The 13,606-nt window shown below is 42.2% G+C and overlaps 1 protein-coding gene across 1 annotated transcript in view; it reads right to left on the bottom strand.

Moving 5' to 3' along the window:
* The window catches only part of pinx1 (PIN2 (TERF1) interacting telomerase inhibitor 1), a 105,585-nt gene that overhangs the window by 38,880 nt on the left and 53,099 nt on the right, over window positions 1-13,606 (bottom strand). The window contains exon 6 of the mRNA XM_033021372.1: window positions 13,150-13,250. Within this exon, the coding sequence (XP_032877263.1) occupies window positions 13,150-13,250 (101 nt within the window). The remainder of the gene's footprint in view (window positions 1-13,149; window positions 13,251-13,606) is intronic.

Here is a 13,606-nt window from a genome sequence, read left to right as displayed (position 1 = left end):
ATTGAATGGTGGTGCTGAATCGAAGGGCCAAATGGCCTACTCGTGCACCTATTGTCTATTGTCCCACTCACTTACTCCAGCACTTTGTTCCGTATACACACCACAATCTATGTGGAAAAATGTGCCCCTCAAGTTCCGATTAAATCTTCCCCCTCTTACTTAACCCATGCCCTTCTATGTATGAAAAGACTAAAATACTAAATTCAGTCACAATCCATTCTTATATTTTCCTCAACTAATGTTTGGCAAATAGTAGGGCTGATATGCCTATGACTCAAACCTATGAACTTATCAAATAAAAGTAGCTACTGACATAGCCAAACAATCCTTTTGGAGTTATCATCTGATAGTCACTTTTTTTTGTTGATACTCTCAAGGGGCTTCCAAAATACTCCATGAATGTAATTTATTCTTCTCGCTCTATATGGCAGTTCCATAATGAAGGAACACATTCTCGCGTGTTTTCAATTCCATTACGAAGCATAAAATCTAACAATAATAATGCATCTATAATGGAATAACAATGGAATTTAATACAGAAAAGTGTGAGGTGTTACATTTTGGGAAGTCTTTCAAGGGCAGGACCTACACAGTGAATGGTAGGCCTTTGGGGAGTGTTGTAGAGCAGAGGGATCGAGGAGTGCAGGTGCATGGTTACTTGAAGGTCGAGTTGCAGGTAGATAAGGTGGTCAAAAAGGCTTTTGGCACATTGGCCTTCATCAGTCAGAGTATTGAATATAGATGTGTTTAAGAAGGAACTGCAGATGCTGGAAAATCGAAGGTACACAAAAATGCTGGAGAAACTCAGCGGGTGCAGCAGCATCTATTGAGTGAAGGAAATAGGAAGCCTATTTCCTTCGTTCCATAGATGCTGCTGCACCCGCTGAGTTTCTCCAGCATTTTTGTGTACCTATTGAATATAGATGTTGGGAAGTCATGTTGCAGTTGTATAAGACGTTGGTGAGACTGCATTTAGAATATTGTATTCAGTTCATGGCACAATGTTATTGGAAAGATATTGTCAAGCTTGAAAGGGTTCAGAGAAGATTTACGAGGATGTTGCCAGGACTAGAGGTGAGCGATAGGGAGAGGTTGAGTAGGTTGGGTCTCTATTCCTTGGAGTGCAGGAGGATGAGGGGTGATCTTATAGAGGTGTATCAAAACCATGAGAGGAATAGATCGGGTAGATGCACAGAGTCTCTTGCACAGAGTTGGGGAAATCGAGGACCAGAGGACCTAGGTTCTGCCAGAGGAGGTAGTTGAGGCTGGGACTACCCCAATGTTTAAGAAACAGTCAAACAGGACCAAGCGCAGGCATGTGGGACCAGTGTAGGTGGGATATGTTGACCGGTGTAGGCAAGTTGGGCCGAAGGGCCTGTTTCCACACTGTATCATTCTACGACTATCTATGCTGATTACAATCTAGGAAACACACATGCCGATTTCTATTGCATCACATCTGTTTCTAAGACAGTTCTAATTCTAGTTCTACTTCTAGTAAATCTGTTTAACTTTGCAATAAAAATGTGGGTGCTGTTATAATAAATTTGATTACCAATGTGATTAAATCTGCTATTTCTCATTATGAAGATAAAAAGATTTTAGCACTATGGTTGCCTTATACATGGGTTGCTCCAAATCAATCAAATTGTCATTTACGGGAATCCACTGTTCAATACCTGAAACTTGGGGGATATGTTCAAAGCAGCAAGCTAATGAAACTTTTCATTTGTGAAAACACGAGCATCTTATTATGAAAGATGTCAACAAAGATGTGAACAATGCGAGAAGACTTGCATCTTCTGAGCTCCAGCTACTTTAGAAATAATTACTATGTGATGCTCAACAAAGGGTGAAGTAGGGCAGTGGTTGTTGTATACATGGATCATACAAAGTCTTTTGATAAAGTCCCTCATGGTAGGCTGATCCAGAAAATTAAGATAGAAGACAGAGGGTTGTGATGGAAAGTATATATACTGGTTGGAGGTCTATGACTAGTGACATTCCGCAAGGATCTGTGCTTAGATCTCTGCTATTTGTAATAATATATACTTGACTTGGACATAAAAAGGAGATGGGTTGGTGAGTGCTTTTGCTGACGACATCAAAATTGGAGGAGATGCAGACAGAGGAGTGCTGTCAGAAGCAGAGCTGCCAGGTTTTGTCAGAGCATTTCAGTATTCTAGTACCTGAAAATTAGTCTTTTGCTGAGGAAATCAGTATATATACGCGGTGCCATTTTGCTGAAAAAAAATGTTTTTAAAAAAATGTGCGGTCATACCCATGTAAAAGTACAAGAATGCATAACTTTTCTACCAATTGACATGTTTTCGACAAACATTACTTGACAGTGCATTCATTGCCATCTCTTTGTATTCTGCTATTTGAACGGCTGTTTCCTGCTTTTAGCACCAAATGATGTAGAAGCCATTTAGGATGCCTCCCTCTCTCTCCCTCCCCTCCCCCTCTCCCTCTCCATCTCCCTCTCCCTCTCCCTCCCTCTCTCGTCCTCCCTTTTTTTCTCACTCCCTCTCTTATTCCCTCCCTCCCTCTCCCTTCCTCCTTTTCCCTCCCCTCTCCATCCTCTCCACCCCTCCCTCTCTCCCCTTGAGCCCACCCACCGTCCTGTAAAATCAAGGCCAATCCCAATGTAACTGCAATCCCACTGGTAACCTTTCACCACTAGGCTTATCCAGAATTCTACAATCTGCCTGAAAAATAATCAAAAGCTTATCTTCCACTGAGAAAGAGAATTCCAAAGACACAATGTTATACGAGAATTTCCCCAAACAGTCTGTGACCCATAACGCTATGTGTAAAGCCCATAGCGCTCCAGCCAGTAGCGCTACATTTAGAATCCATAGTGGTGGTAAAAACAGGAAAGTAGACTATTACCTGAATGGTGGCCGATTAGGAAAAGGGGAGAGGCAACGAGACCTGGGTGTCATAGTACACCAGTCATTGAAAGTAGGCATGCAGGTGCAGCAGGCAGTGAAGAAAGCGAATGATATGTTAGCATTCATAGCAAAAGGATTCGAGTATAGGAGCAGGGAGGTTCTACTGCAGTTGTACAGGGTCTTGGTGAGACCACACCTGGAGTATTGCGTAGTTTTGGTCTCCTAATCTGAGGAAGGACATTCTTGCCATTGAGGGAGTACAGAGGAGGTTCACCAGACTGATTCCTGGGATGTCAGGACTTTCATATGAAGAAAGACTAGATAGACTCGGCTTGTACTCGCTAGAATTTAGAAGATTGAGGGGGGATCTTATAGAAACGTACAAAATTCTTAAGGGGTTGGACAGGCTAGATGCAGGAAGATTGTTCCCGATGTTGGGGAAGTCCAGAACAAAGGGTCACAGTTTAAGGATAAAGGGGAAATCTTTTAGGACTGAGATGAGAAAAACATTTTTTACACAGAGAGTGGTGAATCTCTGGAATTCTCTGCCACAGAATGTAGTTGAGGCCAGTTCATTGGCTATATTTAAGAGGGGGTTAGATGTGGCCCTTGTGGCTAAAGGGATCAGGGGGTATGGAGAGAAAGCAGGTACAGGATACTGAGTTGGATGATCAGCCATGATCATATTGAATGGCGGTGCAGGCTCAAAGGGCCGAATGGCCTACTCCTGCACCTATTTTCTATGTGCTACAGCCGACAGCTCTTCATTTAAATTCCCACGCGTTAAACTGACAGCGTTCTGTTTAAACCTGGAGTGGGACCGGCAGCGACTCTGGAGAGAAGGAATGGATGACGTTTCAGGTCGAGACCCTTCTTCAGACTGAACTGAACTCTCGTCAGTGAGAGTACTTGTGATTGTCTGAAGAAGAGTTTCGACCCGGAGGTGGAGGGGGAGGTGGAGAGGGAGAGGGAGAGGGAGAGGGAGAGGGAGAGGGAGAGGGAGAGGGAGAGGGAGAGGGAGATGGAGTTTAACCTGAGCAAGTGTGAGGTGTTGTACTTTGGAAGGTTGAATGCAAGGAGAGAGTATACAGTTAATGGTAAGACCTTTAACAGCATTGATGTACAGAGGAATCTTGGAATCCAAGTTCATGGCGCACTAAAGATGGCAGCACAAGTAGATTGGATGGTAAAGGCAGTGTATAGTATGCTTGGCTTCATCGCTAAAGGTTGAGGGGAGACGATTGAGGTATGTAAAATTATGAGAGGCATAAATAGGGTAGATCGTCAGAATATTTTTTCCAGGGTGGAAATGTTGAACACTGGAGGGCACTGCTATAATGTGAGAGGGGGAAAGTTTAATGGAGTGGTGTAAGTTTTTTTTTTTACAGTGGTGAGGGACTAGAAACATTGAACAGCAATGTTTTTTATATTTCTAGAATGCAGCTCCAGTACAAAACTAGATGAAAAATGGCTATTGCTCCCTAAAGTTGAGGGCAGAGCAGGGAGTGTGATTAGCAGAGGAATATACATCTTCATTTCATAAAAATCAGGGCAATTAATATAGTTAATAATCAGCCAGTTACAATATGTTAAATTAATGGAAAAAATGATTTAAAATTCTATAACCATGGCTGTTGTATTTGTGCATTAGAGAAGTCAAATTCAGATGTATTTTTATTAAACAGAATGTTCTGATATTTTGCTTATTGTATTCCATTGATTTTCCTTTTCCCAAAGAAACTATAAATCATTGTCCAGGGTAATAATTTCTCACACAATAAATAGGAAGCTAGCATGACATAAGAATGCACAGCTGAATTCCACATTTGGAGGTCTTGTATGGAAATTATAAATAAAAACATGAGACTTCATAATCACAACTTAATGCTTCCTTCTTTCCTTTTGTTTCAGTTAGATGTGTTATTGAATTTGAAAATCCCTGCAAGGATATCACATACAATTTAAAGGGGATGTCTATTTTAAAAATGGGTAGATTCATTCATCAAATATTTGCAATTTGCTTCAATAACAATGGCCAAAGTGGATATTTCCTGCAGCCCAATGCTTAAATACCTTACTGCAATTCTTCACATCATTTCACATTGACTGCACAATCAAAATGAAAAGAGTCACATAAACCCAAATTATTATTTTTTTTGCTTAAATGAGCAATATAAGATACTTTTTTTTATTGCTTGACTTTCAGCTACACTCAGGCAAAAGTAGAAGGGTCCAAAATACCCTACATGCTCCTGATTAGAGAAGAGATGAAAAAAACCACTTAAACAGGCATCATTGTGAAGCTAAGCCTGTTAGGCTGAAGGCTAACTGACAGATGCAAATTTAGTCAATTAGCAATAGTGGTCAGTACCACATTTTACTATGGACTAGATCTCCGACGGATCTTCTGCCGGTGCTCGCAGGTATCGCACCCGCCAAGCTTCGCAGAGAATACTTCACCCACAGGCTGGTGTGCAAGGCCCCATCGGATGCCAATCATCCTTTGCACCACCTTGCCCAGGACTCAAAGCAACTGGGACCACAACGCCTGTCATCTCAACTTTAACAATCTTGCCTCATAACTGAAAAACTTCCATGGTAGTATTTAAGCAAAACTATTCCAAGGCTTTTTGATGAAGTCTGATACCCAGAAATTGTGCTCGGTTCTCCATTTGCTTAACTAGTGATTTGCAAAGGTTCAACCTGGTTCCCGTTTTTGGATTTGCTACTCTTATTTACAAGGCATTCCACATGCTTTCTGAACTAACAATACCTTCAAGGATTTATGGATGTGTACTTGAGATTTCCCTTTTGCTGTATCCCCACCTTAAAATTAGTACTATTTATCTTTTAATGCCGCTTCATGTTTCCCTTTTGAAGTCCATTAGTTTAGTTTAGAGATACAGTGTGGAAACAGGCCCACTGAGTTAACGCCGATCAGCAATCGCCCAGATACTAGTTTAATCCTACACACTAGCCAATTAACCTGCAAACCTAAAATAGACACAAAAAGCTAGAGTAACTCAGTGGGACAGGCAGCATCTCTGGAGAGAAGGAATGGGTGACGTTTCGGGTTGAGACCCTTCTTCAGACTGAAGAGTTACTCCAGCTTTATGTGCCTATCTTCAGTTTAAACCAGCATCTGTGGATACAATAGGTGAGGTTGGAGGAGGTGCATGTGAAACTCTGCCTCATCTGGAAAGACTGCTTGGATGGAGTCAAGGAGGGAGGTAAAGCGACAAGTGGAGCATTTTCTGCGGTTGCAAGGGAAAGTACCAGGGAGGGGGTGGTTTGGGTGGGAAGGAACAAATTGACCAGGGAGTTACGGAGGGAGCGGTCTCTGCAGAAAGCCGAAAGGGGAGGAGATGGGAAGATGTGGCCATTGGTGGGATCCCGTTGGAGGTGGCGAAAATGTTGGAGGATTATCTGTTGCTTGTGACGGCTGGTGGAGTGGAAGGTGAGGACAAGGGGGGCTCTGTCCTTGTTATGAGTGGGGGATGGGGAGTGAGAGCGGAGCTACGGGATATAGAGGAGACCCTGGTGAGAGCCTCATATAGTCGAAGAGGGGAACCTTGAAGAATGAGGACATCGCCGATGCCCTGGTTTGGAACACCTCATCCTGGGTGCAGATGCGGCGTAGACGGAGGAATTGGGAGTAGGGGATAGAGTCCTTACAGGAAACAGGGTGGGAAGAAGTGTAGTCCAGATAGCCATGGGAGTCAGTGGGTTTGTAGTAGATGTCGGTCAGTAGTCTGTTTATGTAAGTTGCATGAAAATTACCTGCATGATAAACTGTTAAAGCAGAACTGTGAGAACAGATATGGGCAGCAACAAGGCAACAACAATTGTAAAGGAAATTAATATAATATAGTTGAACAAAGTTTGAAATAATCTGTAATTGAGCTGTTGAAGATTCAAAATCCTAAAGAGAAATGTGCTTCGATTTGTCAAAAATGGATAGCAGGTCAAATAGTAGATAAATATTCTGAGACTTATCATTGGTAAATCCGGATAACAAGGACATCTATGTCAGATTCGTATTCATTGACCACAGCACTGCCTTCAATACCATAATCTCAACCAAACCCATAGTTGGTTGAGATTATGTGAGGCTGGGAAAGCACATCTCGAAACCGCAAATGCTCAGCATAGGAGCACCGCAAGGCTGCGTACTCTCTCTGCTCCTCTACTCTCTCTACACCAACGACTGCACCTCCACAGACACCTCTGTCAAGCTTCTCAAGTTTGTGGACGATACAACCCTGATTGGACTGATCCAGGACGGGGCGAAATCTGCCTACAGACAGGAAGTGTCACAGTTGGCGTCTTGGTGCCGTAGCAACAACCTATAGCTCAATGCTCTTAAGACAGTGGAATTGATTATAGACTTTAGGAGAGCTCCCCTTCCCCTCACCCCACTCACCACCAACAACACCATAGTCACATCTGTGGAGTCTTTTAAGTTCCTGGGAACTATCATCTCCAAGGACCTTAAGTGGGGAGCAACCATCGACTCCACAGTTAAAAAAGCACAACAGAGGATATACTTCCTACGGCAGCTGAGGAAGCACAATCTGCCACAGGCAATGATGGTCCAATTCTACACGGCCATCGTAGAGTCTGTTCTCACCTTCTCCATCATGGTCTGGTTTGGCTCAGCCACCAAGCACGACACCTGGAGGCTGCAGCGAATCGTCCGATCAGCAGAGAAGGTTATTGGCTGCAACCTTCCCTCCATTGATGAACCTGATGCAAGGGCCAGGAAGCGAGCAGGCAAGATTATCTCTGACCCCTCTCACCCTGGCCACAAACTCTTTGAATCACTTCCCTCTGGAAGGCGACTTCGGACTGTCAAAGCTGCCACAGCCAGACATAAAAACAGTTTTTATCCACGAGTAGTTGCTCTACTCAACAGCCAAAAATCTGTAGCCTCCCTTTGATCTAGTATTTTGTTGGTTCACATGCTTGATCAATGGTGTTTTATCATTAATGTTTTATTATTATTAATGTTTAGTGTTTTCTGAGTCATTTGTAACTAGAATAGAATAGAATAGAATGCATTTATTGTCATTCAAACCTAGGTTTGAACGAAATATCATTTCTACAGTTTTTTACATTACAAAACAATCCAAGACCCACACTTAACACAGTTTACATAAACATCCATCACAGTGAGTCTCCAACATCTCCTCACTGTGATGGAAGGCAAAGTCTTTATCTCTTCCCTTTGTTCCTTCTCCCGTGGTCCAGCAGTCCAACCGCAGTGTCGAGGCGAACTGGGGCTCCGATGTTAAAGCCCCCGGCGGGCGATGGTAAGTCCTGAGGCCGTTTAAGCCACGCCGGGCGATGTTAGGCCCCGGCTCCATGTCCTTAAACCCGCTATTCCAGCGGGAGAAGTCGCCGTTGCGGAGCTCGGAAAAGCAGTCTCCCTCCAGGGACTTGGAGCTCCCGATGTTCCCGTCCACCGGGTCTGCGGCCGGTGCCTCTAAACTCCAAAGTCGGGTTGCAGCCGCACGCCACCACAGCTCTTCCCGCTCCGAAGTTGGCCAGCTCCGCGATGTCAGTTCCGCAGGCTCTGCAACTGGAGCCCCCAGGTTAGTCCCGGCCGGAGGTCGCCGCCGGCTCCACGATGTTAGGCCCAACGACATCCGAGACCCGACAGGGAATAGTCGGGTCCCCGCACAGGGAAGAGATTTAAACGGTTTCCCCCACAGCCCCCCCACCACCACCCACATATACACAGCTAAAAAAACTTTAAAAAAACTAACTCAAGGCATACATTTAACAAGACAAAAATAAAAAAAGACAGACGACTGTAGTCGAGCCGCTGCCGTTAGGCGCCGCCACTCGCACACTGACACTGACACTGTATGTCATGTTACTTGTGGGTGGAGCACCAAGGCAAATTCCTTGTATGTGAATATTTGGCCAATAAACCTACTTATTTACTTACTTATAAAAATCTGTTCTGGACAAAGCACATTGAAGCACACCAACGCCTCTATATCCTCAGACATAAAAGGAACTTTGACATGTCTTCAACACCTCTTACTTTTACAGATGCACTATAGAAAGCATATTTTTGAATTACATCACAACTTGGTTTGTAAATAGCTCTGCCCAAGACCACAAGAAATTGCAGAGTTGTGGATGTAGCCGAGTCCATCACACATACAAGTCTCCCCAGAAGCAACTTCAACAACACGCTGCATCAGGAGAACAGCCTATATAATCAAGGATATACCATCTATATAATCAGTCTGAAGAAGGATCTCGACCCGAAATGTCACCCATTCTTTCTCTCCAGAGATGCTGCCTGGCACGCTGAGTTACTTCAGCATTTTGTGTCTACCTTATATAATCAAGGACCTCTTTCAACACGGTCATTCCCTCCTCCCCTCTCTTGTTGGACTGCCGATACAAAAGCTTGAAAGCATGTACGACCACACTCCAGAACTGCTTCTTCCCCTCTGTAATGAGACCACTAAACAGTTCTCTCATAAGTTAAGAGGGTAGTCCTAATCTTCCAACCCACTTTCATTGTGGATGCTGGACATTTCTCTGTCACTTTACACTACAATGTTTTAAAACTATGTTGCACACTCTGGTATTTTTTATTGCGCTACCTATTGAATTTGTGTATAAATTGATTGTAAAGTATGATTAACTGGATAACACAAAATGTTTCTACTGTATGTCGATACACATGGCAATAATAAACCAATACCACATTTATCTTTTGATATTCCTTGAGAAACTGTTTGCTATTGAACATGGACACATTTGCACTAAGTTGTATTGTCTTCGCAAATGAACAGCATGCCTTTTTGCAGACTCATGAAAGATGAGATGCTCATGGGTCAAAGCTTGAGCACCTATAATATCTACATTACTACCTATCAAACTACGTTAAAGGGAGAAATACCCAAACCAAAAATGTTAACACACATTAAGGACGGCACAGTGGCAGTGATAGAGCTACTGCCTTACAACACAGGGGGGGAGAGAGAGAGAGAGAGAGAGAGACATACACAGGGGGGGGGGGGGAGAGGGGTTCGATCCTGACTACAGGTGCTTGTCTGTACGGAGGTTGTATGCTCTCCCTGCTTGTAGATTCATTGGCTTGGTATAAATGTAAATTATCCCTAGTGTGTGTAGGATAGTGTTAGTGTGTGGGATCGCTGGTCGGTGCGGCATCGGTGGGCCAAAGGGCCCATTTCTGCGCTGTATCTCCAAATTAAACTCATGCTTTTTTTATATCTTATGTAAACAAAATTTGATTGCGTGTTAAATCTCCTTTTCATTATTACAGATTTCTAAAGGTTCTTGATTAGTGAGGGTGTCAAAGGTTATGGGGAGAAGGCAGGTAAATAGGGTTGAGAGTGAAAGATAATCAGCCATGATTGAATGGCAGAGTCGACTCAATGGGCTGAATGGCCTAATTCTGCTCCTATGACTATGAACACAAATAAATACTGTGGAGAACAAAATAATATAGAAATACATAATAGATGAATAAACATAAAACCTTCCGTTTCAATGTTCTTTACTCCTGAAAGAGCTCCTCTGCGATAATGTGATTTTACTTGGTTAGTGTCAGGAAAAGCATCAACAGATTTCAATGCAAACCTTGTATATATTTAATAAAAACAATTCATTCAGCTGATTAGAACTAACATACTACTTTATCACTCATACACTATACAGCTGGATTTAAGTGCTTGAGATTATTAGATTGCACTCCTGACAGTGTTTCATTTCAACAACAAATATGCCATACCAGCAAAATCAAGCGGACCACAAAGGAATTACAGTCCAGTTTGCTTGTTTTTAGTTCTAAAAACCTGTCTCAGCTGAGAGTTCAACGTCAGTTGTATTCTTCCAAAATGGCATATGGCTCAGAGCAATAAGATGCACTGGACATCACAGGCAAACAGTTTGAATTAAATGAACTCAGTGCGCCTAAATCTGAGAAGTGAAGCCATTCCCAGACTTGACCCTTTTTCAGGGACATATTGTTTAGCTGTAAAGCTTATGACTGGTCTTTGCCAAACTCCTGTCTATCCTATATTACTATCTCCAGCGATAATGCTGCATCAGGAAACACAGCTATAACAGGAAGGAAATGGTGTCTGAAGTAAATGGGGGAAAAACCTATGGGCTTCAGGATTTTCAGTTTGATAGAAAGCAATGGAAGCTATACTTGGTATTTTCTCATTTTACACAAACCTGCGAGCCACAAAGTAAAAAGAAAAATTGGAAATATACACATAGATCCAGGCGATATGTATCTCAGAAGGTGCAACTGTAATTTCACTTCAGTATTTTCAAACATTATCAACTTTCAAAAAATTGTAGGTTTCCAAAAATCTGTGTTAGTTTACAAACCATATTTAATTGTCAAAGGTCCCATTTGTCTTTAACACAAATGAAAATAAGGTTGCTTAGATGAGCACCTGTGGTGAATATTGACTATCCAAGCCCAAAAGGCTTATTACTGACCTTAGTTTTCTAACACAGCAGCAGAAGCTGACCGAGGTTCAAGATTCTTATCATTATTTCAGATAAGCCTTTGACAAGTACACTTTTTCCATCATCATGACATTATCAAGAGGAACATTGGGAAACAACGGATTACATGCAGGTGTTATCCATTCATAGAAAAATAATATAAATGTTAGAAGGCAGTGAGGATGAGTTAGGATTTGTGGAGAAAAGTCGCAGAATGCATTCTTCAGCTTCTTTCATCGGCAGACGACTTATTCATCTGCAACTCATTGGTAAGTTTTTTCTCTTATTGTACCTGTGTTTTGGAAATCCTTTGAAAATTATAACCTCTGTAGACGTGCTTCATTTAAAAACATAATTATATATAAAGTGCTTTGTTAGCTGGAAATATCTCCTCCTTGCTTGCGAGACAATAGACAATAGGTGCAGGAGTAGAGATTCGGCCCCTCGAGCCAGCACCGCCATTCACTGTGATCATGGCTGATCATCCACAATCAGTACCCCGTTCCTGCCTTCTGCCCATATCCCCTGACTCCGCTATCTACAAGAGCTTTATCTATTTCTCTCTTGAAAACATCCAGAGAATTGGCCTCCACTGGTTTCTGAGGCAGAGAATTCCACAGATTCACAACCCTGTGTGAAAAGGTTTTTCCTCATCTCCTTTCTAAATGGCTTACCCCTTATTCTTAAACTGTGGCCCCTGGTTCTGGACTCCCCCAACATCAGGAACATGTTTCCTGCCTCTAGGGTGTCCAAACCCTTAATAATCTTATATGTTTCAATAAGAATCCCTCTCATCCTTCTAAATTCCAGAGTATACAAGCTCAGTCGCTCCATTCTATCAACATATGACAGTCCCGCCACCCCGAGAATTAAGCTTGTGAACCTACGCTTCACTCCCTCAATAGCAAGAATGTCATTCCTCAAATTTGGAGACCAAAACTGTACACAATACTCCAGGTGTGCAGTGAAATGAAAAGTGGCAATGCTCATGGACTTTGTGCAAAAAACAAACAAACAAACAACAAACTACAACAGAATGGAACAAAACCACATATTCTTTTACATATTACATAACGTGGGAGGAAGGAAAAAGGAAAAAAGAAAACAGCAATTTAAAAAAAACCCAGTAGAATGGTACAGTAAAGTTAGTCCCTGGTGAGGTAGGAGTTTACAGTCCTAATGGCCTCTGGGAAGAAACTCCTTCTGAACCTCTCCGTTCTCACAGCATGGCAACGGAGGCGTTTGCCTGACCATAGCAGCTGGAACAGTCCGTTGCAGGAGTGGAAGGGCTCTCCCATGATCTAATTGGCTCTGGAGTTACACCTACTGATGTATAAATCCTGCAGAGGGGCGAGTGAAGTTCCCATAGTGCGTTCGGCTGAACGCACTACTCTCTGCAGAGCCTTCTTGTCCTGGGCAGAGCAATTCCCAAACCAAATCGTGATATTTCCGGACAAGTCTGCATCTTAACTATGTTCAATGATAAATAATTTATCTTCCAAGCTTCTTTAACTATTCTTTTTACTCATAAATGTTATATAATCTTCACTTCCCCTCTTTCAACCATATGCACACCATAACTGATTTTACTCCACAATATGCATTTAAAGTCAGGAATGAACTCTTGGCTAAATGACTGCAACTTATTTTTCAAAAAAGTGATGGAAAATGGAAATAAACAATCCTACCATTTTTATTTTAGTAAAATGGTAGAATCAATAAACATACATAAATTCCTTACCTCTATCTCTTTTTCATCATCATTGGATACTTTAATTTGTTTGATGCGTTTTCCAAACACACAGGCAAGATCAGTTGCACTTCGAGAAGAGAGGTCCTTTCCTATCATTCAATTGCAAACAAAAGTGGCAATTAGAAATTATACAGAAATTGTTCAAACTCAATTGAATTTACCAGATCTCCACCAAATCAGAAAGGCCAAAATCACCTTATTTGACCACAATCATAGATTAATATAATATGTGGGTTGCACCTGGCAACAAAATTTCTAGCTCCAAAAATAATCATTTCTACAAATTAAATATTTGGAAGTGTCCTGATCCAGGTTCTCGATGCGAAGCATCATCTATCCTTTTGCCTCCACAGATGCTGCCTAACCCTCCAAGTTCTTCCTGCAGTTTTTTTGTTTGTTAATGATCAAGGGATATTTGTATCATAGCAATGGTGTACAACAAAAC

Source organism: Amblyraja radiata, chromosome 5, assembly GCF_010909765.2.
Source record: "Amblyraja radiata isolate CabotCenter1 chromosome 5, sAmbRad1.1.pri, whole genome shotgun sequence".
Lineage (NCBI taxonomy): Eukaryota > Metazoa > Chordata > Chondrichthyes > Rajiformes > Rajidae > Amblyraja > Amblyraja radiata.
Note: the sequence above shows the minus strand (reverse complement) of the source record. Positions and strands in the feature narration are given on the sequence as shown.